This window comes from Tenrec ecaudatus, chromosome 16 (assembly GCF_050624435.1).
Source record: "Tenrec ecaudatus isolate mTenEca1 chromosome 16, mTenEca1.hap1, whole genome shotgun sequence".
NCBI lineage: Eukaryota > Metazoa > Chordata > Mammalia > Afrosoricida > Tenrecidae > Tenrec > Tenrec ecaudatus.
In genome coordinates, this window is record NC_134545.1 from 58712146 (window position 1) to 58739992 (window position 27847).

General features: G+C 37.1%; 1 protein-coding gene and 1 pseudogene across 13 annotated transcripts in view; one reads left to right on the plus strand and one right to left on the minus strand.

The window, feature by feature from the left end:
- The window catches only part of JMJD1C (jumonji domain containing 1C), a 253133-nt gene extending 226780 nt beyond the window's left edge, over positions 1-26353 (plus strand). For 8 of the 13 annotated variants that reach the window (XM_075534262.1, XM_075534264.1, XM_075534261.1 and 5 more), the window contains 13 exons: positions 3547-3636; positions 4057-4181; positions 5929-6142; positions 6828-7039; positions 7636-7911; positions 12074-12242; positions 12408-12498; positions 12941-13071; positions 13253-13375; positions 19611-19750; positions 21807-21983; positions 25026-25157; positions 25460-26352. In XM_075534262.1, the coding sequence (XP_075390377.1) occupies positions 3547-3636; positions 4057-4181; positions 5929-6142; positions 6828-7039; positions 7636-7911; positions 12074-12242; positions 12408-12498; positions 12941-13071; positions 13253-13375; positions 19611-19750; positions 21807-21983; positions 25026-25157; positions 25460-25549 (1970 nt within the window). In that variant the 3' untranslated portion in view covers positions 25550-26352. Of the gene's footprint in view, positions 1-3546; positions 3637-4056; positions 4182-5928; positions 6143-6827; positions 7040-7635; positions 7912-12073; positions 12243-12407; positions 12499-12940; positions 13072-13252; positions 13376-19610; positions 19751-21806; positions 21984-25025; positions 25158-25459 lie in introns of all 13 variants that reach the window. The other 5 variants (XM_075534253.1, XM_075534259.1, XM_075534254.1 and 2 more) reach the window with 3 other exon arrangements.
- LOC142429542 (reactive oxygen species modulator 1 pseudogene) lies at positions 333-3213 on the minus strand (annotated as a pseudogene).
- Positions 26354-27847: the final 1494 nt, after the last annotated feature.

Consider the following 27847-nt stretch of genomic DNA (forward strand, 5'->3'; position numbering starts at 1 on the left):
ACCCTTTGAAACAAATATTTCTAATCTTGTAGTAAATGAGGCAGAAATCATGTTTTGCTTATTAATACAGTTGTAGATAATTCACAGTTAAATAAGAACCTAACTAGGTATTTTATCATAATATAAATGTTTTTGAAATATTTATCAAGGCAATTTGAAAGCTTCAACCTATTAGTGATTACCTGAAAATAGTGGGGTAAGTTCTAATCAAATGAAAGAATTAAAATTGTGCAAGCCTTGTAAATAAAATATTTGGTGATAGGATGTTCAGTGTTGTAATTGTCATTTTCACTCATAACAACTCTTTCAGAGTAGTATATTAGGTAAATGTATCATAAAGTAGCCACCAGCATCTTTTCCAGTTTAAGATTATTAATTCCTTTTTCTCCAAGCAATTTTTTTAATACACTCATCAGTTCCTCAAAGAGTCCTGAACAGCAGGAAGATTTGCTTATCAACTAAGTGTTTCAGTGGTGTGCAGAAATATATGTAAATATAAGTAAACTGGTAAACAAAGTAAGAAATGCATTTTAGATGATCAAATATCTTCAAAACCATGTAGACATATTTTAATATCTTCAGTTGATAAAGGATAGCTGCATTGTTATATTTCCTGGCATGCATTTTTATCTCTCGGTTCTACTATATTAACTTTGGTTTTCCCTTTGCTAAATAAAATTCAATTTCTTATATCACAAACACCCCTGAATGTGTGTGTATGTATATATTTTTCTCATGGATCTTTATTTGACCAAGATAGTTGTGTTACTATTAATACTAATGTTGAAAGTCAAGTAATTCACCCCTTACATTTTATAAAGTATAATTCACATGCCTTATTAATATTTTCTGTATTATATGTATTTTCATTGATCTAGCTTAATATAGAGCTCTTAATGTAGGTATCATCATTTGTCAAAATAATCAACCCATGGAATCAGCAATCAAAAAGTAAATTTTATTAGACAAAGATGTAAAACATCTTCTTTTTTTTTTGTAAAACATCTTTTTAAAGTGTTTAAAAACAAATAGGTCACCTTGAGGACGAAGCTGTATAAGCTAGCATATTTTTCGTTACTTAGTATGCATGCAAAAGATGGACAGTGAATGAAGAATAGTGAAGAATGCCGAGGACTATTGAATATATCATAAAATATTGAATATACCATGAACTTCCAGAAGAACATATTTGTCTTGAAAGAATTACACCCAGAATGCTCCTTAGAAGGGAAGATAGTGAGACTTCATCTCACATACTTTGGACATATTAGCAGTAGAAGGACATTATGTTTGGTAAAGGAGTCTGGGCGGGGGGGGGGGGGAATCCCTTCAATGACATGGATTGAGATAGTGACTACAACAATGGCCTCAAACTTAACAGCAGTTGCTAGAATGTACGGGAACAATTTCATTCTGTACATGGGATGCCATGAGTCAGATATAACTTAATAGCACTTAACACAAAGAGTGGTGATCAACATGTTCTTAAAATTTAGGCTTCTAGAAAACATTTCCAAATTGGAGAGATGTCAACAGTCTTTCACAAAGGAATACTAGTTTTAGATTGGATTTTATTTCTTTTTTTAATTGGATTTAGTTTCTGTGAGTTTTTCTGGTGGGGGGTGGGCGGTAATGCTATAAATAGTTGGTGTTTAATAACATGAAGATTGGTATTTCAATGGCACCTTGGAAGAAAAATCTGGCTGCCTGTTTCCATACCAAGTACAACTAAAAAACCATTCTACTCTGTTATACTTCTAATTGCCATGAACCAGAATTATCTCATGGCATTGGGTTAGTCTGTTTAGTGAAAAGCAGTTAAACTCAAACTTACTTCTTCCGGTCAATTCTGTCCCATGGTAATACTCTAGGATAGAGTTTTCTTTCTGAGACTACAGAAATAGAATGCCTCTTCTTTCTCCCTCAGTATAGCCGGTGGTTTCAAACTGCTGACCCTGTGATTAGCAGCCCAATGGATACTTCAGTGTACTACCAAGGCTCTCTGAAAACAAGTTATAGTTTAATGTGCTTAGTGATATTAATGGAAACTGGTATCATTCATATAATTAGTAGCCCATGTCGTTAAATCTATAAAAAACTTGAAATCAGGGTAATAAATCTTATGTTTATTTTTTTTCCACTCAAAGACTATTTTATTATAGTACATTTTGTGGGATAGGGTAGACATACTAGTTAACCATTGCATGGATTAGCATTGGATGGATACCCTACCCAATCGTCATGAATGTGCCAAAAGTGCCGCCACTCTGCATCATGGTTTTTCTAATGCTGCCCATCGGCTACCGCGACCCCGCATTCTGATTCTGAGGCTCGAAAAAGTTCCGAAGACCTCCCCGGCCGCAATGCCCACAGTGCAACCCATCACAGAGCCCATCTTCACGTGGTCAAAGCAGCTTGGTTAGGACAACCCATAAGGACCCACTGCCACTGGCACCTCGCTTGCGGCTGCAGTCACTCAACTGTAAACCTTATGTTTATATAGCTTCCTTACTATACCTTACTAGGAAAGCAAGACTAGCAACTAACTGCTAAATTTATACTAGCAGCATTTTTATATGTCCTGAAGATTATTTCTTTACATATCTTTTTTGAAGCTTTTGGGGAAATGAGTTGGCAGAAGCATAATACTTACCAATATAATTCACACATTAGGATCAGACAAAGCTCTGTTTGACATGAATTATGAAAAAAATAAAAATTAGCTGTAGAGAAACTAGACTCAAACAGCAGCAATTGAAGCCATCAGTGCTTTCATTCTGCTTGAATCAACAGCCAACATTCATGGAAGAAATAGTCAAGATAACAAATACAATTTTGCTTTGGACAAATTTGTAAAAGATCTTTTTCAAGTGTTAAAAATTAAAAATGTCACTTTGATGCCTTAAGGTATGCCTGCCAGAGCCATAATCTTTTCAGTAATCTCATATACATGGAAAAACCGGGCCCCCAAAAAGGAAGAGGATTTACGCATTTGGGATGTGATGTTGATAAAAAATATTGAATATCCTGCAGAGTGTCTTCAAAGCAAACAAATTGGTCTGAGTAGAAATGCAAGTAGAGGCCTCCTCAGAAGAGAGGCTATTGGAAGTTCAGCTCACGTACTTTTGACACGTCGTCAGGAATGATCAACGGCGAGAGAAGGACGTGCTTTTTGGTGTAAAGAGGGTCAGTTAGAACAAGGGATGCTGCCATTGAGATGTCAGCCAAAACAAGGACTCAAACTGCAGTCATCTTCATGATGTTAGGCCAGCATTTCCTTCTATCAAGGTTCTTAAAGAGTTGGAATTGACTTCAATGTCCACTAACGATAATACATTGATAAATTATAAAAGTGGACATTTTAGAAGGCTCTGATGCTCTGATCCATTTGGAATCACTGTTTATGTAAAATTCACTGTCTTCTGGCTTTTTTAAAATTCAGTCATTTTATTATAAAACTGTTGAGCTCTTAATATGCAAGCTACTGATTTATCTGTCTAAAACTAATAGCAATATAAAAACAGGTATGTTACAATCTTCTTACAGATAAAGAGCTATATGCTTGGATGAAGTGTGTGAAGGGACAGCCTCATGACCACAAACATCTAATGCCAACTCAGATTATTCCGGGTTCTGGTAAGTTTAAACATAATATTATAGAATAACCAAACTTTTAGTATGACCAAACCATACGTGCTACTCTGTAGGACTCTAATAGAGAAGTAAAGTGGTTTTTCTAATCTTCACATGTTCTTGCTCAGTTATTGGAAGCCTTTGTATAAATTTAGGAAGACAAGCCTGAGATGATGAAAATCAAAGGAGTCATTTTTTAAAGTGTAATGAACAAAATCATACTGGATTTGTAATGAAAGGCTTCTACATCTTTTGAACACACTAGATTTTAAACTTGTTGAGAGTACAGGCATATATATATATAGATCAGTTGATTGTTTAAACCTGATGAAAAAATAATAGAGAAAAGTGGAAGAAAAAATTTTAAAGTCATATAGTCTTAAGAATCAGTGGTAACTTTTATTAACTCGTTTTATTTTGTAGTTTTGACAGATCTTTTAGATGCAATGCACATGCTTAGAGAAAAATTTGGTATAAAATCCCATTGTCATTGTACTAACAAGCAGAATATACAAGTTGGAAATTTTTCGGTGAATGGTATGACTCAGGTGAGTAAAATAATAATTTTCATCAAATAATGTGTATAGCTAAATTAATAAACCTTTTTTAGATTATTATATTGAGGGGCTCTTAAAACTCTTGTTACAATCAATACATCAATTGTATCTGACGTATTAGTACATATATTATTCCATCATTCTTTTTTAGAAGTTTACTTTCCATTGAACCCTTGGGATCAGCTACTCTTTTTTTTTCCCCTCTCCCCATCCCCCAACTCTCGGGACCCCTTGATAGATTAATTATTTTCAAATCTCACACCAGCCACTATGTCCCTGTCCCTCTGGATTCTGTTGTCCTTCCTCTGGATGGGAGTGTGTAGTTATGTGCCATTCATTGTGATCTGTACCCCCCCTCCCCCGCCCCCTTCCTCGCCTCTTCCTCCCATCCCTTATCCTTTTGGTATCTCTATTCCCACTCCTGTGCCTGGGTTCCGTATGTTGCATTTTATCTCTTGCCTATGCCTATGTACACGCTCCTGTCTAGTCCGGAGTGGGGAGCGGCAATGGGGTCATGATTGTGGGGAGGTGAGGAGGCTTCAAGGGATCCAGAGGTATATTACATGATCTGTCGGTGCTCTACTGTACCCTGATTGGTTCATCCCTCCCTGCGACCCCTCTGTGGGGGGATGTTCCATTGTCCACAGATGGACTTGGGGTCTCCACTCCAACGCCCTTCTAATTTCACCAATGCATTTTTGTTTCTTTGTTTACTGTTTGCTGTGAATCTTCTGAGCCTATTACCTGGTCTCAGTGACACCTCACGATTGCACTGACTGGTGTGCTTCTTCCATGTGGCCTTGTTGCTTCACTGTTGTATAGCCACTTGTTGAACTTTAAGACTCCAAACACACACTACATCTTTTAATAGCTGGACACCATCCTGTGTCTTCACCACATTTGCTTATGAGCCCATTTTGTCTTCAGCAATCTTGTAGGGGCTGGATGGGTGAGCATCACAGAATGCCAATTTGTTAAAACTGTGTTCTTATATTGAGGGGTGGTAAGAGCCAAGGCTCAAGTCCCCAGGCCCGTCTGCAGCTTCAGTGTATTGCCTTATAAATATATGTGCATAGTCCAATGCCTCTATTAGGGATTAATGTATTTACATAAGTGCACTTCTCTGTTCATCTTTCTATCCATGCCCTTACATCCTAGAACTTGCTTCTGTTTCCTTTTGCCTCCTCCTGCCCCGCCATCACTTTCCCCCTTCTTCCACCTCCTAGTGCTTCCTCTCCACTAGCTTGGTGTTGCTCTAATACTCACAAGATGCTGGTTCTCCTAGATGCTGGTTCCACTTCCCAGGTTGTTCCTCTGTCCATCACATTGTCCACTCCGCACACGCTTCTCCCCACCTCCTTCCCCCTATACCTTCTGGGACCATTAGCCCCATTGCCTTCTTCCCGAAATTTCCTCCCATTTCCAACCCATATAATTAGGCAAACCAGCAATGTCCTAGTCCGAACAATACGAAAACATATGGTTGAAAACAGAAAAGGAGAGGGGAAAAGACAAGGGAAAAAAGAAAGAAAGAAAGAAAAAAACCTACATAGGTCCAGGTCTGTTTGCTGGCCCCCATGGGTCCCTACCCACTAGTCCTCGAGGAGAGTAAACATATTTTAATATCCATGTGAAACAGGTTTTTTGTATTTTCTGTGTTATTGTATATAACTATTACTGTTCACTGTGTATGATTGAAGAGAGGTATTAAAAAATTCAATTGTTTTAACCCTTATAGGTTTTGCAGAATGTTCTTAATCACAGTAATAAAATTTCTCTGTGCATTCCTGAGTCTCAGGATCAAAATACTCCACAGAAGTATGAGACTAACGGTAACAGCAGCCCTGGGAGTGATGACAGCACCGACAGCAAGTTAACTCCTCCAGAATCCCAGTCACCACTGCATTGGTTGGCAGATCTCGCAGAGCAAAAAGCCAGAGAGGAAAAAAAAGGTAAATGTAGCTAACTAATTCAGCATGTACTGTAGGATGAGGACCTGCTGTTGGTGTGGGGTGTTACAAGTTGGGCTACTAACCAAAAGTCAGTAGTCTGCTCCAGAGTTACAGCCTTGGAAACTGACAGGGGAAATTCTCCTCTGCCTAGTAAGGGTTGCTGTGAGTAGGTATTGACTTGAAGTTAGTGAGTTTCATCTAGTTTTGGGTACTGTAGGATTACAGTGTATTTGGCAGAATTCTGGTAACTTAGAACAATTGATATTTGTCCTGCTTACCTCCTCATGGCTTCGGTTCAATAAAAAATTCTCTTCTCTCATTAGGTACTCTATGCCTTCCCTTCCAGTGATGGCATCAAAATTAGCTACAGAATCATTATGGATGAGCCTATCAAGGACAATAGATAAATAACATGCCTATGCTTTCTGCCTGTCTTTACATAGAGCATTTTTAATTTGTGACAGGTGTAAACTCAGCTACTTGTCTAAGATGTTGAGGAAGGTCTTTTCAGATTCAAACTGTTTGACTCTATATGAAAGATCGAATCCGTGCTCTGGTGTGTGTTCCGGTGAATAAGTCACTAGTGCTGCAGTTCGTTCCTCACATAATACAATGCAGGGTGCCACCTCTGTGTTTCTGCAACATACTGAATTGTATTTAAATTTTGTTGCATGTTTCATTTCAGAAAACAAAGAATGTGCACTTGAAAAAGGAACGAAAGAAGAACAAGAACAAAATCCCAGTTCTCCAAACTGCAGAGCATCGCCTTCTGTGTCCCAGAGTAATGAACAAGGCTCAACCTTACGGGATTTGCTGACGACAACAGCTGGCAAGCTACGAGTGGGCTCTACAGATGCTGGCATTGCATTTGCACCAGTATATTCGATGGGAGCCCCAGTAAGTAGGATGCCTGTTTTGTGTGTGTGTGTTTAATTTAGCCTTTAAATTTAAATGATTTGAGGGTGTGCCCACTGGCCTTGAACTGCTGTAAATGAAATATAACAGAATAATAGGCATGTGAACATGTTTTGTTTTCTTAAAAGTGAGGATTTTTAACTTCCGTTTTCCTAGGAAAACAAGGCTTCTAAAGTGCCTTGAGATACTTTTAAGAATTTGAAAATCATTACTCTCATAGGTAATAATACATATAAGAAGTGTGTGTTTTATGTTACTTAAAATTATTAGAGGTCATATTTTTATTTTAATCATTCACTAGATAGAAGATGGGCAAGGGGGATTACATGGGAAGGTACAAATTTTTAGGAGCCTCTCTTCCAAAGACTTAAAACAATATGCAAGATGTGAAGGCGGCCGTTCTATGGAGGAAACCAAACTCAGGGTGCGTACATATCAGGAACAGTGCATGGATTTGGAATCCTTGTCTGTTAACACTAAAGTGAAAGTCTGTTAAAAATATTAAGTCTGGGAGAAAAAATGTATAATATGTCCCTTGAGATAAACATTATTTCAGACTATTTTTTTTCCCTTAATAGAGTAGCAAAAGTGGAAGGAGTATGCCAAACATTCTTGATGACATAATTGCTTCAGTTGTTGAAAACAAAATTCCACCAAATAAAGCCTCTAAGATAAATGTAAAATCAGAGCTTAAAGAAGAACCTAAAGAAAGCAAAAAATGTGCCATGAATGAAAATAAATTGTACAGTGATATACCACATTCTTGGATCTGTGAAAAGCATATTTTATGGCTCAAGGATTATAAGAACAGTAACAATTGGAAGCTTTTCAAAGAATGCTGGAGACAAGGACAAGTGAGTATTTAAAACAATGTCTGAATAGGCAAAACTTTTACTTATGGATTATTTTTAGGATTTGGAAATATTTCTTGATCATATATGATGGAAAATAGGGTATCAAAAACACACAAATGGTTATTAGAATTCTGTTTCTGAATTTTTATTCTTGAGCCAGATAGATGAATTGATAGAGAACCAGTGATTAATTTATAGTCTTTGTTCATTGAACATTTGTTTCTCACGTAAAGAGATTTGTTCTGTATGACAGGCATTAGATATTAAAATGAATATTGTATAAAATGAGTTAATAGCTGAATAAGAACCACTTTAATCCAGAGTTCATAGCTCTTGATCACTAGTGGTGCTATGGGGTAAGCACCGGACTGCAAACTGCAAAGTTGGTGGTTCAAACCTACCTAACAGTTGCTCCACTGGAGAAAAAAAATGAGGCTGTCTGCTCCCATAAAAATTTGTAATTTCAGAAACCCTGTGTAGTTTCTGGCATTCTTTGTTGTTAATTTCTGGGAACTCCTATCAAAATTTGATAGTTCCATTCTGTCCAGGAAAAAAAATACATACTCATGCAGTGCATGTGTTTACACAATTTTGCATGTACAGTGATGCCTGGTTGTCAAAACTTGATTTCTTCCAAATTCGTGTTTGAATACTGTATTGGACAGGGTTCTCTAGAGAGACAAACCAGATTGCTAGTAATTATATATAAATATATTTATAAAGATAGTTCTATAATTCAAGAAATAAACCGTTAAATAATATACAGATAGATAATACAAGAAATTAACAGTTAATTTATAAAGCAGTGAGACACTAGCAGTCCTTCAAGTTTTTGAGAGCTGCCAGTTACTAGTCCCCTTCTGTAGAGAGAGCTGGGCTATATATACCCAGGCAGCAAACTGCAGGGCAGGTCCCCAACTGTCATCAACTGTCAGTCCCCAGCTCCAAAGATGAACATTCCAATCGTGTGGGCTTAAAGGGACCTCAACTACAGCGACACAGTCCGCATGCTAGGCATCTCACAGGTAGTATACCCCTTTAAACTGAGGCACAGAACAAGCAAGCCATTTATCCCTCTGCCCTTCAGTTAATCCTACTTGTGTTTATCGGCCAGGCTGGCACAATAAACTATAGCAAATACCAAAATGTTCAAGAATTGAACACATTTTTCCATTAAGAAAAACTGGAAAACCAAATAATTGGTTCTGAGCCCCCAAAATTATACTTAGAAATTCACTATGGAGGCTTTCAGCTTTTTTCGCACAACACTATTGAATACACTATCTTCACCAAGTTGCCTCTCTTTTATCCAAATCAAAAGTAACTTTTCAACCTCTTTGGTGGTTGATGATCAGGGTTCTTTGTTTCCTGGTTAACAATTTTACACCTTTCACTACATTAGCTGCTTTAATCACTTTTTGTTTTTTAATGTTGATGTCGACCTAGCCATGTTGTATTCAGCCACCACATCTGACAATCAGCGACCTAATTTCAAATTTCGCAGTAATTTCTTTCTTTAACTCTCTCATGGTTCTCACAGCTTTTCACTTACATTTACTACTGGTATCCCCACCTTTCTTGGAAGCTGTGATTATGACATTGGACACAAGTAAAGCAGGGAAAAGCACAATGACGAGTATTTTATTTTATTTATTTATTTTTTAATTTTAACAATTTATTGGAGCTCATACAATTCTTATCACAGTTCATACATATACATACATCAATTGTATAAAGCACATCTGTACAGTCTTTGCCCTAATCATTTTTTCTCCTCTTTTCTTTTTTTACATTTTATTAGGGACTCATACAACTCTTATCACCATCCATACATATACATACATCAATTGTATAAAGCACATCCATACATTCCCTGCCCCAATCATTCTCAAGGCATTTGCTCTCCACTTAAGCCCCTCGCATCAGGTCCTCTTTTTTTTTTCCCCTCCCTCCCCTTTCCCCCCTCCCTCATGTGCCCTTGGTAATTTATACATCGTTATTTTGTCATATCTTGCCCTATCCGGAGTCTCCCTTCCCGCCTTCTCTGCTGTCCCTCTCCCAGGGAAGAGGTCACATGTGGATCATTGTAATCAGTTCCCCCCTTCCAACCCACTCACCCTCCACTCTCCCAGCATCGCCCCTCACACCCTTGGTCCTAAAGGTATCATCCACCCTGGATTCCCTCCCTGTACCTCCAGCCCTCATATGTACCAGTGTACAGCCTCTGTCCTATCCAGTCCTGCAACGTAGAATTCGGATCATGGTAGTTGGGGGGAGGAAGCATCCAGAATCTGGGGGAAAGCTGTGTTCTTCATCGGTACTACCTCGCACCCTAATTAACCCATCTCCTCTCCTAAACGCCTCTATGAGGGGATCTCCATTGGCCGACACTTGGGCCTTGGGTCTCCACTCTGCACTTCCCTCTTCATTTAATATGGTATATATATACATTTACATATACACATATATACACATACATATACACACTTATATCGTTGTGTTTTTTTTTTTTTTTGCATGATGCCTTATACCTGGTCCCTTGGCACCTCGTGATCGCACTGGCCGGTGTGGTCCCAAAGGGATCAGTTACCAGGCATCAAAGAACAAATGACGAGTATTTTAGTGTATTAACACAAGCTACTATATGTTGTCTGAGTGAGTGTGGCATCACCCCTTGTGTCCACGGCGAGACACAGCAGTGATAACTCTTAGCCCATTCAGGTATTCAAGTCATTTTCAGTTTTACCATTAAGCAATGTTGTGAACAACACCAAGCGGAATTTTGAGCATGAAGCAATTGAAAGCCAAGGTATCACTGTATTTTTTTTTGGTGGGTTCTCATAGATTTCCATGAAATCCAGAGGCTACCCCTAGACCATAATTTTAAGAACTTTTAGTTTTGTGTGGACATTAGGTCTATAACATGTAAATATTTTTACCACTATGTTAAATACCCCAAGAACTTGAGTCCAGATGCTATCGAAACAGAAAGGCAGCTATGGGAATTAGGGTACTGGTTTTAAATCTATTCTTAATTTATTTTTATTCTAAAATAAAATTTCACTATATGTCTGAAAGGCTGCAAATTTTTAAGAGCTTCAAGCGTTCAGAGAACTCCTAAGTGCGTTTGTCTCTAGGGACACAGTGGATGTGTAGGATGTGCAAAGGACTGTGAGTTTTTCTTACAGTCTATCATTTTAATTGATAGGCGTATAAAAAGAAAATGTTAAATTGGAAGTTGAATTAGAGAGGATAATAGCAGCTACAGAAATACTAATTAGAAAACCTTTTTAGTATTTCAAGATGATGATGATGTCTAAGAATTCTTTGAAATATTCCTATGTGCCTAATTAATAAATCTTCCCTTTTGAAAAATCTACTTAATTTTCCAAGGTAACGGATCATTAAGAGAAGAAATATATTACTAGATGGGCATAATAAACACTCAGAATTTATATATAATTTGTGATAAATTTGTGAGTTGACAACAGTAGTTACCTAATAACTAACTCGATGTATTTTCATAATTGAATATGTTATTAACACATTGAAAAAAAATTTAATCAGGTGTTCATGCAAGTAGTTAAGCAGACTTTTTTTATCCTTTTGATTTGTTCTTTCATTAATAATTGTATGGTTCCTGGTTAAGGTTTTTAATCATCTGTGTAGGTGATAAGAGTGTTTTTGTGTATGCATATTCATGTGTACATGCATACTTTAAATGAAAGAAATACTATGGTGCTTCAATATCCAGAAGTTATGTTTCTAACAATATTATTCCATAAATAACATGTTCTTCCTGTGATAAATAATCTATAGATAAAGCAACACGAAAATATATCTCTACCAATGGATAAAATTTGTATTATCCCCTTTAATGCTTTTTTCTGATAATTATTCTACATTAAAAAAATATTTTAAAGCAATGTTGTACATAACATTCTTGTATCTTTTCTATTAACAATATACCTTTACACAATAAGGATGATTACTAATAGTGTCCTTTGTACTTACTAATCTTTCATTAGGCCTGTATTATTTATATGAGTAAATAAATATAAAATTATGTTTTGAAGAGTCTATATACGTTTTTAACAATAGATTAGTAAATTCTCAATTAAATGTAAATAATTATCTCTCTTATTTTTAATCTTTTTTTTAGCCTGCATTGGTTTCTGGTGCTCACAAGAAAATGAACACTAGTTTGTGGAAGGCAGAGTCAATTAGTCTTGATTTTGGAGACCATCAAGCTGATCTACTGAACTGCAAAGATAGCATTATTTCAAATGGCAATGTTAAGGAATTTTGGGATGGTTTTGAAGAAGTTTCAAGTATGTATTTTTGTTGTTACTGTTATTTTACTATTATGTATTCCTTTAAAATGATTTTTAAATTTTGTTTTGTTTTAAAAATGATAAAGTTTTATCCAAAGAAAGCATTAATAGAAATTATAAGGCAGTTGTTTCCTTGTTAGTAACTAACTGTATTCTTTATAGAACGGCAAAAAACCCAAAGTGGGGAAACGGTTGTTTTAAAATTGAAAGATTGCCCTTCAGGAGAAGATTTCAAGACTATGATGCCTGCAAGGTAGTATATCTGTTAGCATTTTAAAAATGACTCTTGGCTTTTTGAGGTTGAGCTGAGATTATTTGTAAAGTAAACTCTTTATGAGCTTACTTTCTCAGTTTTAATCTTTTAGAAATTACGACTGTGTCTCTTCAACCTCCTCAGGAGGTGAAGCTTTTATGTGAGAGCAGTAAAGGTGAATGCTCATGTCAGAAGACACGTGAAACCCATGTGTGTTGCTTTCCTTCTCTAGTTCTCTTTGTGGTATGGAACTTGAATCAATATCACTTCCCCGTTGCGTGGTTGTAAGCAATATAGTCACTGAAATTTTCAAACTAATTGAAGGAAAGTTTCACTTGTAACAGAAAGTTTGTTTTGTGATTTGAACAATCTGGAAATTGTATACTAAACATATTTTAAAATATAAATCTCTCCCATCTAATTCAGTGTTCTTATTTTTCAGATATGAAGATCTTTTAAAGAGCCTGCCATTGCCAGAATATTGTAGTCCAGAAGGAAAATTCAATCTAGCCTCTCATTTGCCAGGATTTTTTGTACGACCTGATCTAGGGCCCAGGTTGTGCAGTGCATATGGTGGGTATATATTGACATCTCTCCCATTTTGGAATTACATATGATTTTAACAGAAACTTTAAAGGTAGACTGTAATGATGGTTATTTTTTATATAATCTGTTCTTTGAATAATTTGATGTTTTTTATATTAAGCCGTATAATTAGGAATTAATAGCCAATAGAATTTTATTTCATTCATAGGTGTAGCTGCTGCAAAAGATCATGATATAGGAACAACAAATCTCCATATTGAAGTTTCTGATGTTGTAAATATTCTAGTTCACGTTGGCATAGCGAAAGGAAATGGTGTTCTCTCAAAAGCAGGTAAAGAATCTTGAAGGAATAATAATTGTCTTCGGTATAACAATTGAATGACTACATGCATTAATATTAACCAGAATTCCAGCCTCTTGGTTAATAGCACAGATTCCAAAAAGAATTGCATTGAATATTCAGTATTTTGTGACAATGAATTTTTTAATCATTTTATTGGAATATAAGTCACACGTAACATAATAGTTTGTTCATATTAAGAAGAGTTGTGCAACCGTCACCACAATCAATTTCAGGACAATGAATTCTATTAAAGAATAGAAACTCTGTCTTGGGACTCTGAAGATAATAAGGCATGGTTTTATCTCAAACATACATTTTTTTTTCTCCAACATCAAAGAACGGATTATTTCCAATTTGAAATTCTGCCTTTCTGCTACCTAAGTTTTAGATTCCATCCGTAGTTTTGTTGCTACTGTTCACCTAAAACCTTCCTGCAATCGCTACTCCGTTCTCTTAAATAGAGACATGAAGACAGATCTTTTAACCTTTCCCTCCCTACTGGCTTGTTTTTTCTCTTTAGAATGGGAGCACACTTTAGAAAATTCCATAATTTTCTCTCCCTTTCTCCCTTCCCTTAGCATCAAAATATTTGAGGTTCTGAGACCTGGTTTTGTACCTGCTGTCTCACTGAAAACCCTATTGCTGTGGCTTACACCAACTCTCACAATTGGGTGATTGAACATTTTTTAAATCTTTTTATTATTTGCCTCTTCTGTAGTAATGGGCATTGTTTATCACTACTTCAAATACAAGGCTTTTGTGCCACCATTTCCCTGATCGCACATCATGGACTGCACCACCCCTTTGTCAGGCTCCTTTTGCTCCTTCTATTTTGGAGTAACAGAGTTTATTTTCTCTTTTCTCTATTTGGTATGTCAACCTCTAAATAACTTGTTACCACTTACAATATGATGCACAAGTTAAATTCCTCAAAAGTATAAAAACGCATTTTCATGTTTCTTAATTGACAGTATTCACTATATTAATTAGACCACCTCCACCCCATCCTAGCCAACATTTTAAAGTCAGGCACAGAACCAAAAATGAAGCTTTATGTTATTGGGTCCGTTCTGATGTAGTGACTGGATAAGGCAGAGTAGAGCAGCCCCTTTGGGTTTGTTTCTAAGGCTGTAAATCTTTACAGGAGCAGAAAGCCTTTATCTTCTGTGGTGGATTTAAACAGCTGATCTTATGGTTTGTAGCCCAGCACATAATCTACAATGTCACCCAGGCTTCTTTTTTTTTGTTTTTTTACATTTTATTAGGGACTCATACAACTCTTATCACAATCCATACATATACATACATCAATTGTATAAAGCACATCCATACATTCCCTGCCCCAATCATTCTCAAAGCATTTGCTCTCCACTTAAGCCCTTTGCATCAGGTCCTCTTTTTTTTTTTCCCCTCCCTTCCCACCCCCCCCTCCCTCATGTGCCCTTGGTAATTTATACATCGTTATTTTGTCATATCTTGCCCTATCCGGAGTCTCCCTTCCCGCCTTCTCTGCTGTCCCTCTCCCAGGGAAGAGGTCACATGTGGATCCTTGTAATCAGTTCCCCCTTTCCAACCCACTCACCCTCCACTCTCCCAGCATCGCCCCTCACACCCTTGGTCCTAAAGGTATCATCCACCCTGGATTCCCTGTACCTCCAGCCCTCATATGTACCAGTGTACAGCCTCTGTCCTATCCAGGCCTGCAAAGTAGAATTCGGATCATGGTAGTTGCGGGGAGGAAGCATCCAGGATCTGGGGGAAAGCTGTGTTCTTCATCAGTACTACCTCGCACCCTCATTGACCCATCTCCTCTCCTGAACCCCTCTGTGAGGGGATCTCCATTGGCCGACACTTGGGCCTTGGGTCTCCACTCTGCACTTCCCCCTTTATTCAATATGGTATGTATATATATATATATATATATATATATATATATATATATATATATATATATATATATATACATATACATATATACACACACACACATATATATATATATTTTTGCATGATGCCTTATACCTGGTCCCTTTGGCACCTCGTGATCGCACTGGCCGGTGTGCTTCTTCCATGTAGGCTTTTTTTGCTTCTGAGCTAGATGGCCGCTTGTTCACCTTCAAGCCTTTAAGACCCCAGACACTATCTCTTTTGATAGCCGGGCACCATCAGCTTTCTTCACCACATTTGCTTATGCACCCATTTGTCTTCAGCGATCCTATCATGGAGGTGTGCACTCAATCATATGATTTTTTGTTCTTTGATGCCTGATAACTGATTCCTTCGGGACCACTTGTCACACAGGCTGGTGTGTTCTTCCATGTGGACTTTGTTGCTTCTGAGCTAGATGGCCGCTTGTTTATCTTCAAGCCTTTAAGACCCCAGTCACTATCTCTTTTGATAGCCGGGCACCATCAGCTTTCTTCACCACATTTACTTGTTCACCCACCTTGGCTCCAGCAGTTGTGTCGGGAGAGTGAGCATCATAGAGTTCCAATTTAATAAAAGAAGGTATTCATGCATTGAGGGAGTGTTTGAGTAGAGGCCCAAGGTCCTCCCGCCACCTTAATACTTAACCTATAAATATAGACACATAGATGTATTTCCCCATCCTCCTATATATATTTGCGTGTACATGTCTTTGTCTAGACCTCCACAAATGCTCTTTGACTCCTAGCTCTTTCCTCCATCTCCCTTCACTTTCCTCCTGCCCTACTACCATGCTCCGTCCCCACCTGGGCTAGAGTATCCCTCTTCTCTAAGCAACCTTACTCTTGATCATTTCCCACCAGGCCTGCCACTCCCCCCCCCCCCTCTCTACCATTTTGGGTCCCATGTTTTTCCCTTGTCCCTGTGTTTGTTAACACCACTTCCTTACTCACCCTACCCCAAGTCTCCCCGGAACTGTCAGTCCCGTTGTTTTTCCTCCAGATAGTTCATCCAGCCTGTCCTATTCAGACAGACTTGTGGAGACACTAGCATGCATGAAAACAAGACAGAGGAAAACAAAGCAACAGTATACAACCAGACAACAAAACAACAAAAACAAACCACTGGCAAAGAACAGAACAAAACAGTTCACAAGAGAAAAGCTTGTAGTTAGTTCAGGGATCGTTTGCTGGCCCTTAGGAGCGTTTTCCAGTCAAGTCTGTTGGGGTACCTCGCCCTGGCCCCAAAGTCCACTTTCAGCATTCCCTGGGGACCTTGCCACTCCATTACCTTACTGTTCCGCTGCACTCCCCCAGTGCTTTGCCTCAGTGTGGTGGGATCAGGTCAGGTGCAATTCACACACTGTGTCTCCGGTGCAGTCACCTGTATCGCCCTTAGTCACTGAGGGGCATCATGTCTCATAGGGCCAGCCATGTTGTTCTCTCTGTGGACTGGCTGCTCTACTCAGGAACATCATCCTCACGGCCTGGTGGCTCAGGTACCCAGGCTTCTTAAGGACACATAATTGTGGCCTGGTTCAACATACTTATCCTTTCCAAGCCTATGATTCTGCAGCACCAATTTTCCTTTTTCTTTGTTGTGCCTTATGCAAACCATTCTCTGTAGTACTTAATCTCCATTACAAGTCTTTTATCATTTTTCTTCCCTACTAGCCTATCATTTCCTGAATGCTAGAACTTTATAGTACGTCTTTGCTCCTACTCTTCATCCCCACCTTCAAACCCTTGTATGCTGATCTTTCTATGAAACTTTCAACATTTTAACTAATTCTTGGGCTCTCTTACTTTATTTAAAATTTTTGTCTATTTTTATAGATCACAAAGAAAATAGTGTTTTAAACAAACACAAGAAAAACCTGCTGCCATCATGTCCATTCAATCTGTAGCAATCTTTTTGGACAGACTAGAATTGCCCTTTTGTTTCTCCAGGGCTATAACTCTAAACAGGGACAGAAAGCCTCATCTTTCTCCTGCAGACCAGCTATTGTGTTTGAACTCTTGATCTTACAGTTAGCACCTGAATGCTAAACCCTGGATTATTTACTAATGCTCAAAACACATTAAGAAAACTCCCCTTGAAGCACATGCTTTATGTTCTGCCTGTAGAAGCTCTTCTACCTCCTGTCATCCTGGCAAGATACCAAGGATGAATTCTGAAATTCATCCTTCAAAGTGTACTTCAGATTGTCATAGAGGTATTCAGGAGAGCGTAAACTTTTCTAGCCCTGCCAGTCATTACCTTATTTATGACTCCGCCTCCTTTTTTCTCTGGTTTTCTTTTAAATTTATACAGCCATAAAATTGAAAAGTTAAAAAATTAATGTTTCCAACTTTTAATTTTTAAGGATGCACACATTAAAAATCATCAACTTAATTTTTAAAACAAAGTATTTTCCCCCATTTTATTAAGGAATCTTACAACTCTTGTCAGAATCCATACATTGCTTGCATCAGGCAAATTTGTACATAAGTTGCCTTCATTCTTTTCAAGACATTTACTTTCTATTGATCCCTTGGTATCAGTGCCTCTTTTTTTCCCTCCCTCCCATCCCCACCCCCACCCTGCCCTCATAACCCATCCACCCCTCCTCATAGATTGTACATTGTTGCTATTTTCATCTCTCACGCCTACCAGCTGTCTCCCTTCCCCTGTGTTTTCTGGTGGTTTCCCCTTTCTCCCTTCTTCTCCCCTCACTTCCCCCTACCCTTCTGGTATCTATTCTCACTCCTGTTCCTGGATTCTGTGTGTCGTGAACTCCCATCTCTTATGTATACCTGTGTACATGTTCCGGTCTAGTCTGAATTAAAGAAGCAGCTCTGGGGTCATGGTAGTGGGGAGTGATGAAGCTTCAAGGAACCAGAGGAATGTAGTGTGTTTCATCGATGCTTTACTGTATCCTGGTTGACTCATTCCTTCCCTGTGGCCCCTCTGGGGAGATTGTTCCATTGTCTACAGATGGTCTTTGGATCTCTGCTCCACCCACCCCACCCCATCGTTTTTTTGTGTGTTTGTTATGTTTTTGTTTGTTTGTTGTGTGTCTGCTGATGCCTATTACCTGGTCCCTATGACTCCTCATAATCGCACCAGCTGTGTGAAACAAAGAATATTTTACAATGAAAGTAAAGGATATTTTCTTTATGATAGTCTTTTACAATATCCTTCATTTTTTGTGTGTTTTGCCATGCTTTAGAGGTGGCGGGGGTGCTTTGTCACAGGTATTTGAGAACTGAACCACTGATTTGTACAGTAGCCGACATTTTCTAAGATAGTGTCTAGCACATAGTGAACAATGCATGTTTGAATTGAGAGATCTTCAGGACAAGGTTAAAAATAGGAAAATACTTCATTGTCACAAATTAGGACACATGATTTATTTTTTGTGGCAGGTAATGCTTTTATGTTAATAGGACATTTCTTTAAAATGTTTTCTACAGTGAAATGAAAAATCCACATAAGAAAATAATTTTTATTTCCACACCATATCTACTTGTCTACACACACCTCCCACACAGTATATGTAATATACATACACAAATATATTGGTATAGAAGGGTGCTCTTAAAGTTTTATGAAACAATGGAATTGAAAAAATAAAAAATTTTTCAACAAACATTTTGAAACCCCCTGGGGGGGCTTTTTAGTTTGTCAACATTTTAGAAGAATGGTCAGATGTTTCCTCACAACTACAACTTTTATGTTTTCATGAAGATTTGTGTTTGTTAACAGATTAACCATAATAATATATATGCTATGTAGTAGCATAGTAAAATTATATAGGACAAACTAGCTTCAGAATAAATTTTGCTGCACCATTGATTAGTTGTATAAAGAGTAATTTCCTCATCTCACTATACTTGAGTATCATGAAAATTGTGATAACCTGAATATCTTATGTTTTTAATTATAAAGCCCTACTAGTCATGATCAAGAAAAACCTTTGTAAACTCTGAAATAAATTTTTAAAAACAAGTCATTCTTGTGACTACCCCTTTAGGACAGAACAAAAAAATCATTAAGCCTGGATAGAAGCTGTCAGTTATTTCTTTCTCTAAATCTCATATGCCTCCTTAGTTTGCCAGAAAGCAAATGAACTGAGAAAATTACTGTTCTACCCCCAGTTACATACTAGCACTGTTCCTGTACCTTTGCATTTTAACAGTTTTGAACATACCTGGTTTGACACTCTTCAAGAGTCCCAGATTCAGTTAGGCACTCCTGCTGCTTTGCTAAATCAATATTAGGAGACTAAATCTAAAAATATTCCAATGTATCTCAGGAATACTCAAGAAATTTGAGGAAGAAGATTTGGATGATATTCTAAGAAAAAGATTGAAGGACTCAAGTGAAATACCTGGTGCTCTATGGCATATATATGCTGGGAAAGATGTTGACAAGATAAGAGAATTTCTTCAAAAGGTATAATTTAAGTTTCATTTAATCTATCTCTTCATTTTTGAGCAAGGACTGAGTTAATGTAATCTCTTTGGGCCCTCACTAATATAAAGACCTTAAGTGGTTTTCCTTTCAAAATTATGGGGATTTTTATGTATAGCCATGATTAGTGTTACTGCACTGCTCAAATACTGTGTTGTTTTTTTACCAAGTGAAGGTTTATGGCCAACTATGTTTGGAATAAGTCTCTTGGTGCCCTTTTTGCCACAGCCTGTGCTCACTTTATGTCTGTGCGAAACAAAACCAACCAAGCTCACTGCCATTGGGGCAGAGTAGAATTGCCCTGTGGGTTTCCGAGACTAATTTGTTATTGGGATAGAAAGCCTCATCTTTCGCCTGCAGAGCGGAGCTGGTGGTTTTGAATTTGCTAGCCCTGTGGCTAGCAGCCCAGTGATGGCCCACTACCTCCCCAAGGCTACTTGTGTCTCCAATAATTTTTAACAAAGTGAAGGCTTGTTCACTCTCTGGTAATTAACTCTAGTAATTTTCACTATATTTTACATTTTTCCTATAATGCTGTCACATACGAATAGACTACGATGTGTAAATATAACGTTTATATTCACTGGGAAACTCAAAGCTTGTGTGACTAGCTTAATTGCAACACTCATTTTATTGCTGTTGTCTAGAACTGAATTCACAATATATCCAAGGAATGCCTATATTTGTTGAAATTCAAGAGTCTTTTCTCTCTTAAAGAAACTTTTAATGTTGAGGTTTTAATCTGATTGATTTAAGGGCTATTAACTTAAAGTGTGATTCTACACTATCAAATCTTACTAATTTGAGTAGAGTGAAATTTTGAGTTATGGTACCTTTAATTTGGTTAACTAGAAATCACTGTTTCAAAACTTCCCTCAAATATTTTTTGAAATTTTATACTTAGGAGGATTTTCCCTAATGGATCATCACCACTGTGAATCTTGTTTTACTTTCGTCTTAATTCAGAAAAGTTTTTAACATCTGTCTTTGTTTCTCTGGTCTTACTCAGAATACCTCCCAATATTTTAATCTAAAATATGGCAGATTATACTAATTGGTAAAGAGAATTCCTGAAATTAAAATTTCAAAGGTTAGAAGGCTAGTAAATAAGGGTCCGTCATTACTCCTGTCATTTAAACAAGAGCCAGAAAAAGATTTGGGAAACCAAATTCCTCACAATTGGACCAAATAGGGAATATCAAGATAAATCAAATAGGTAATATCAAGATTACCAAATAGGTAATATCAAGATAAAAGGTTGAAGTTGTCAAGGATGTCATCTTGCTTGGATCCACAATCAATGCTCATGGAAGCTGTGCAATAGCTCCTTAAGGGATTGAAGAGCAAGGATGTTACTTTGAGGACTAAAGTATGCATGACCCAAGCCATGGTATTTTCAGTTGCTTCATATACTTGTGAACACTGGACAGTTAGTAATGAAGACTGAAGAAGAATCATTGCATTTGAATTAATGGTGTTGGTGAAGAATATTGAACGTACCATGGACTGTTGAAAGAATAAACAAATCTGTCCTGGAAGATGTATAACCAGAAGGATCCTTAGAAACAAAGTTAGCAAGACTTCTCTTAGGTTCTTGGGCATGTTAACCGGAGAAGCCAGACCCTGGAAAAGGACATCCTGCTCAGTAAAGCAGAAGGTACAGTGATGCAGAGTTAAACCCTCAATGAGATTGATCACCATAGAGGCTGCAACAATGGGCTCTAAAGTAGCAACATTTGTGAATGGCAAGATCAAGATATGTTTATGTATCTTATACTTATGAATGATTTTCACTTTGCGGGGGAGGAAAGTAACTAAACCTCCTTTCTATATATGTCTGTACTCTTAATGTAAATGAAGGAACCATGAGGATGGATACTATTATATAGTGGAAGGAGAAAATGAGAAGTGTGTGTAGTGCAATATAAAGAACTCAGCAGTGTGCCATATTTTTTTGTTAGCCTGTTAACTTCTCAAAAGTATTGTAGAAAGTTGAGATTATCTAAAAATTGTGTTTTAAATCTTACCCATGTTTCAGATTTCAAAAGAACAAGGCCTTGAGGTTCTACCAGAACATGATCCAATACGTGACCAAAGTTGGTATGTGAACAAAAAGCTCCGCCAGAGACTGCTTGAAGAATATGGAGTGAGAACCTTCACTCTTATCCAGTTCCTTGGTGATGCTATTGTCTTGCCAGCAGGAGCACTTCATCAGGTATATATAAAAACAGCTCTAATGTAAGCTCCCCAGGAGTCAAAAGCAACTTGATCACAGTGGATTTGGTTTTCCAGGACGGAAAGGATATTTTTCTACATATGGAAATAACTTAAAGATGGAAGTAGAGAATGACCTGCTCCACTTTTATTAAGAAAGTATCATAATGCCTTTCTATTGCTTAAAGAGATCTCTGGCATTATTAAATATGTAGAGAGCTTAAATTGTTTTATTACAAGCCAGATTTCCAGTTTTTCTCCAATGGAATGACTTAAAATCTAATTTTCCATTGTTTATTTTTTTAAGTAAAAATCATTGTATGGGGGCTCTTACAGCTCTTATAACAATCCATACATCATGTGTGTCAAGCATATTTGTACATATATTGCCATCATTTTCTAGATATTTACTTTCTATTGAGCCCTTGGTATCAGCTCCTCCCACCCCCATGACCCCAGGATAAATGATAAAGTATTATTATTTTCATATTTCACACCAACCACTACCTCCCCTCCCCCACAATTTCTGTTGTTCGTACCCCTGGGAGGGGGGCGAGCTGTGTGGTTATGTGTTAATCATTGCAATCAGTTCTCCAAAAATCTAATTTTTAAAGCCTCTTTTAGGAGAAACGGAGTTAGTGTGAAATAATTCTCAATTGTGAAACAAGCATAAAAGGGGGAAGAGGAGGACTAAGACTGGCAGTTCATGCTTTTTCTAAAGTAGAAAAATGCCTGTAGATTGAAGTTCTGATTCGCCCATTCCAAAATTCAGCCTTTAGATGTGCCTCCTGCCTCCCTTCAGCATGCTAACACAGCAGTAGCTCTTTCGAAAGAAAGATGCTATATATCTTATATGGCGATTCATGCACAAAACTTTTTTTTATCATTGAAAAAGTTAAAAATCACTTGATTCTTGTTTCTGTGGCTTGTCTTTGTGACACCTGACAGAAGAACATTACTAGATGGCAGGTATGGAGGGGATGAGACGGAAAGCACATAAGGAAATGCTGGGTATACAACAGAATGGGTGTTTTGCAGTCCATCTTAGCAAGGGAAACATGACAGGCACCCCAACAGCTTGGTTTTGCCTCAGAATTGGTTTCCAACCTTTCCCAGTGCCTCATAAAGGATATGCCTCTGAGGTGTGCAGCTACAGGAGTTTTCCCACACTTTATATACTATGCAATCACGGGCTGTTTGGTTTGTAGGATTATTTGCAGAAAGCATTCCTTACTTACTAATCTTTAAGATGTCAAGTCCAGGATCAGACTTGCCATTCTTAGATCACAAGTGGCATTAACAGTAAAAATAAGTAATAATAGAGACTATAACTATGTACATATTTTGGTCTGATTATATCTTGTAGGGAAGAAAAGCTTGTTTACATTAAATTGAATACATACTTTAAAAGGAACATCCAATTTAATGGAATAGTGTAGAAAATCTTTTTATATATATGAATGATGTTGTTAATTGTCATTGAGTCAGTAACATACGTGCTTGTTACAATACTTTTCGATGCTACGATCTTCCTGAAGTAGATCAACAAGCCTGTTTTCCCAGGCGTCTTTTTATAAAAAAGAAAGACCCAATGCCTTCAAGTTAATCCCAACTTAAAGCAACATCATAATGCTTAGAAAAACTGCTCCCTAGGTTTTCCTGAGGCTGCTGTGCAGCTTTGTGGGAACAGAAAGACTTACATTCTCCCCGGAGTGGCTGTTAAGTTCAAACCACTGACTTTGTAACCAGCCCAACGTGCCACTACGCCACTAGCGGTCTTTAGGTACCTCTTGGTGGGTTTGATATGAAAACTTACTGCTACCCTGTTTCCCTGAAAATAAGACAGTGTCATATTAATATTTGCTCCCAAAAATGCGCCAGGTCTTATTTTCAGGGGATGTCTTATTTTTCCATGAAGAAAAATACAGTACACATTTATTGTTGAACAAAAGAATTTATTACCTGTATGCGGTACAGTAGTAGTTGTCATGACCAACCAGCATAACCAGACAAACTGTGACCCCTACATTATCAAGAATTTCTTGTTACTACCATTATTTCTAGGTACAACAATCTATGATGCATTTACTCATTTATTCAATGACAGTCATGTCATCATCTTCTGGAACATAATCATAACAATCCAAACCCTTATTTTCAGGGGAAGTCTTACTTTGGGGAAACAGGGTAATAGTTATGTGCTCAATTTTTTATACTCACTGAGAAGCTTTCCTTTGATAATACAAAGCAGCTACTGTTGAAAATAGTTATTTGTATATTCATCTTAGCCAATGTCTTCTTTTCTTTTTTTTTCTTTTTTTTTAGCCAATGTCTTATTTTCTTAGAGTTAAACCACATGGTGTAATCTTTTTCTCCCCTCCTTTTCGAAATGTGATTTACATACAGTGAAATTCAACCTTTGAAAAAAGTTTTTCAAATATATAGTTATGTAACAGTTCAACTACAACATTTCATAACTGCTAAGAAATTCATCCCTCTTTTGTAGTCAAATTCCCAAAATATTATTTACCCACCAGTAGGAATGTAATTCTGATAAATTATCTGCAAGAGCCAGGAACAGAGTAAAATAACCAGATAAAAAATAACAAATACGTAATCCCACTTGTATGAAATATCTAGGAAATAATCAATCAAATGCAGGGACAGAAAGTAGATTGAAAACCATAAAGGACTAGAGGTGAGAAGAGTAGGGCGTTGGGAGTTAATGCTTAGACGCTACAGGTCCTGCTGGTTACGATGAAAAACTTAGAAATATAATGCCATGGAATTGTGTATTTATCATTGACTACGATGGCTTTTGAAATGTAACTTGCGACACTATATATTTTTTAAATATTTTATTTTCAAAGTCATTGTACATGAAGCTTTTAAGTGGTGTAACTTTATTGTAAATTATGGTATAATAATGTTAAATTTAGTTCGGTTTTTGGAGAAAATAAGTAATAGGATTGTTCGTTTTTGACAAATAGGCTTACCCCTCCTAAAATGTCTATTTCACTGACTATTTGTATTTTGGTCATAGGTACAGAATTTTCACAGCTGTATTCATGTAACTGAGGATTTTGTGTCTCCAGAACATCTTGTACATTCATTTCACTTAACGCAGGAACTGAGACTTTTAAAGGAAGAAATCAATTATGATGACAAATTACAGGTAAGAAATTAATTTTCTAATTAGATTGTGTTCTGCATGCCTCTTCTACCCAGAGTGAATACAGGTTTATCACAGCTCAGAGGTTGGTTTGTCACAACCAAAGAGCGGCAACATGTATGTAATTGTATGGCATGACTTTTATTAGTGGTCTTTAAAATGTTTGATTTAGTGACATTTTTTTCTTTAGGTTAGACTCTCCATAGTCTCTATTAAATTATATTTTGTTTTACTTTAAACCCAATGTTCATTTGCTCATGTGTCTCCAACTATAAAATTATTTAAAACCTCAACATGTCTTTCAGGTGAAAAATATTTTGTATCACGCAGTCAAAGAAATGGTGAGAGCTTTGAAGATACATGAAAGTGAAATAGAGGATATGGAAGAAAACTAACTGTGGTCCAATTTGGGTTTTTAGCCTGTTGACTGGGATTACTTCTCCTTGAACTCTGATATGTATGCACACTGACTTAAGCTTCATGAAACCATCAGTGCCAAGAAATTCTCTGTGTAGTAATTACTTGTTACTGACACCACAACAGTATAGCATATGTCACAGCTCCTGTGATTCAATGTTATTAAAACAAGCTAAAAAGAAAAAAACAGCCCTCGACAGCTGTTTTGTATCATACTGTATATGAAGTTTGTGAAAATGCCAGATTTAAAATGATGTATTTATTTTTGGAAAAAATACAAAAATTCTATGCTATATTGTTGATCAAGTGTAAATGTGACCTTGTACAGTTTGCTAAAATAACGTGATATTTTTCACTACATTGAGACAGTTACTGTGAGAGTAGGACACAAACACCAGCTATTGCCTGCATTTGGGAAATTGCTGAATCGCACAGCAGTCATGTCATAAGCAGAAAATTACTGCCAAATAATTGTAAAATTTGTAAAATAGAAAGTATATTAAGTAGATACTAAAAAATACAGACACTTCAATATTTTATTGAAGCTATTCACTGTACAATTAAAACATTTTCAAAAGGTGTAATTTATTTAAAATTGTCTCATTTTGGTAAATTTATGTGAACTTTTAAAGCTAAATATTAAACTTAATATGCTCTGTAAATATATACATATATACATTTAATGATGTATTTTTTTAAAGCATTGCCTTGCTTTTATTTGTTAAAGTGCAAGTGTTACATAATGGCTTTGTACATTAAAGTTGAAAGGGGTTTTACATTTTCCATTAAAAAGACTTTATGAAAAATTGTCCTGTTCCAGATTTTTTTAGCTTTTGCTGTGCCTAAGGCAAGCGGTGGGAGTTTCTATCGTCTTTTTCTTGGGATAAAATTTTCTGCCCTTTACTCCTAACCGTCTTTTTCTTGGAATAAAATTCTCTGCCCTTTACTCATAAGTTTTTTTCCTTTTCAGGCTCTATGGGAAATCATAAATATGAAGGTAAATCAAAATTATTGCTACAAAATCACAGAAAACACTATAGGAATATCAAAATGTTAACCAGATGTTTGTTGACATACCCTCCACCTACCTGTGCACTCTTCTAGCAGTGGGGTTTCCTTCCCTCAACCCGTCCCCAAAGAAGTCGACAAGTCTGATTTACACCAGAACAGTAGTTTTAGAATCCTAGAGGCTGTCTCAAATTGTGTTCCTTTGAAATGTTCTTTGACTTGGGGGAACAAATGAAATCTGAAGGGCCAAGACCAGGACTGTAGGATAGATGGGCTATGGTTTCCCAGTGAAATTCTCGTAGGACAACCTTTGCTCCCTTCAAAGAATGATCTAAGTATACTTTGGTGAGCAATAATTACTTGTACAACTTTCCTGACCTTTTTCCAACCAATGAAATTTTTCTAAACGTCAAGCCCTTATGATGATCCTATGTACTTTGAGGACATCTATCAAGATTTTCTCTTCGGGGTCCTTTTAGATGCCACTGTTACTTTTTTATCCCTAGATGGTACCCTAAGGCAAAATGGTACCTTGTCTGCAGCCACATACTGATCAGAGACATGTTAAGACAGGTATTGTTAAGAGTGAACCCAAATTTATTAGTAGCAATATTTTTAAATTACCCTCCTAAGTGCCTGTATACCTGTCATATAGCCCTGGTGGCTTAATCATTGGTCTGCTAACCTTATGGTCATTATTTTGAAATCACTAGCTGCTCCTTGGGAGAAATGGGGGGCTTTCTACTCCTGTAAAGAGTGACAGTCTCGGAAACTCATGGGCAGATCTACCCTGTCCTATAGGGTTGTCATGAGTTGGCATCAACAGAATGGCAGTGATTATGTTTTTAATGGCCTAACTAAATAATAGAACCCGGGTAATCCTAACATGTTACTTATGAACACGTACTTGAAGGGGCAATCATAAATGAATTTATAAAGTTAAAAGTATTTGGCCAGTTAAAGGTTTGTTTTCCACAGCAGGGAGCTACTAATGCAGTGTGGAGTAGATTGAGGTCTAAGGGGCAACAAGTGCTAAGGCAGCCTGTGATTACACAAACTTGACTTTAAATATGAGTTGTGATATTTGATTTGTTACTTTGATTAGATTGCTTTGTCTGACTTATTAGCTGCCTACTATTAGTTGTTTGCTCTAAACTCATTTAGCCTTAATCCTGTTATTAGAAATACATAATCTGCCATTGAGACACCTGCAGGATTCTGAGGGAACCGTTTTTTCTTAAGGCAGTTGTCATATGCTTTAAAAACGG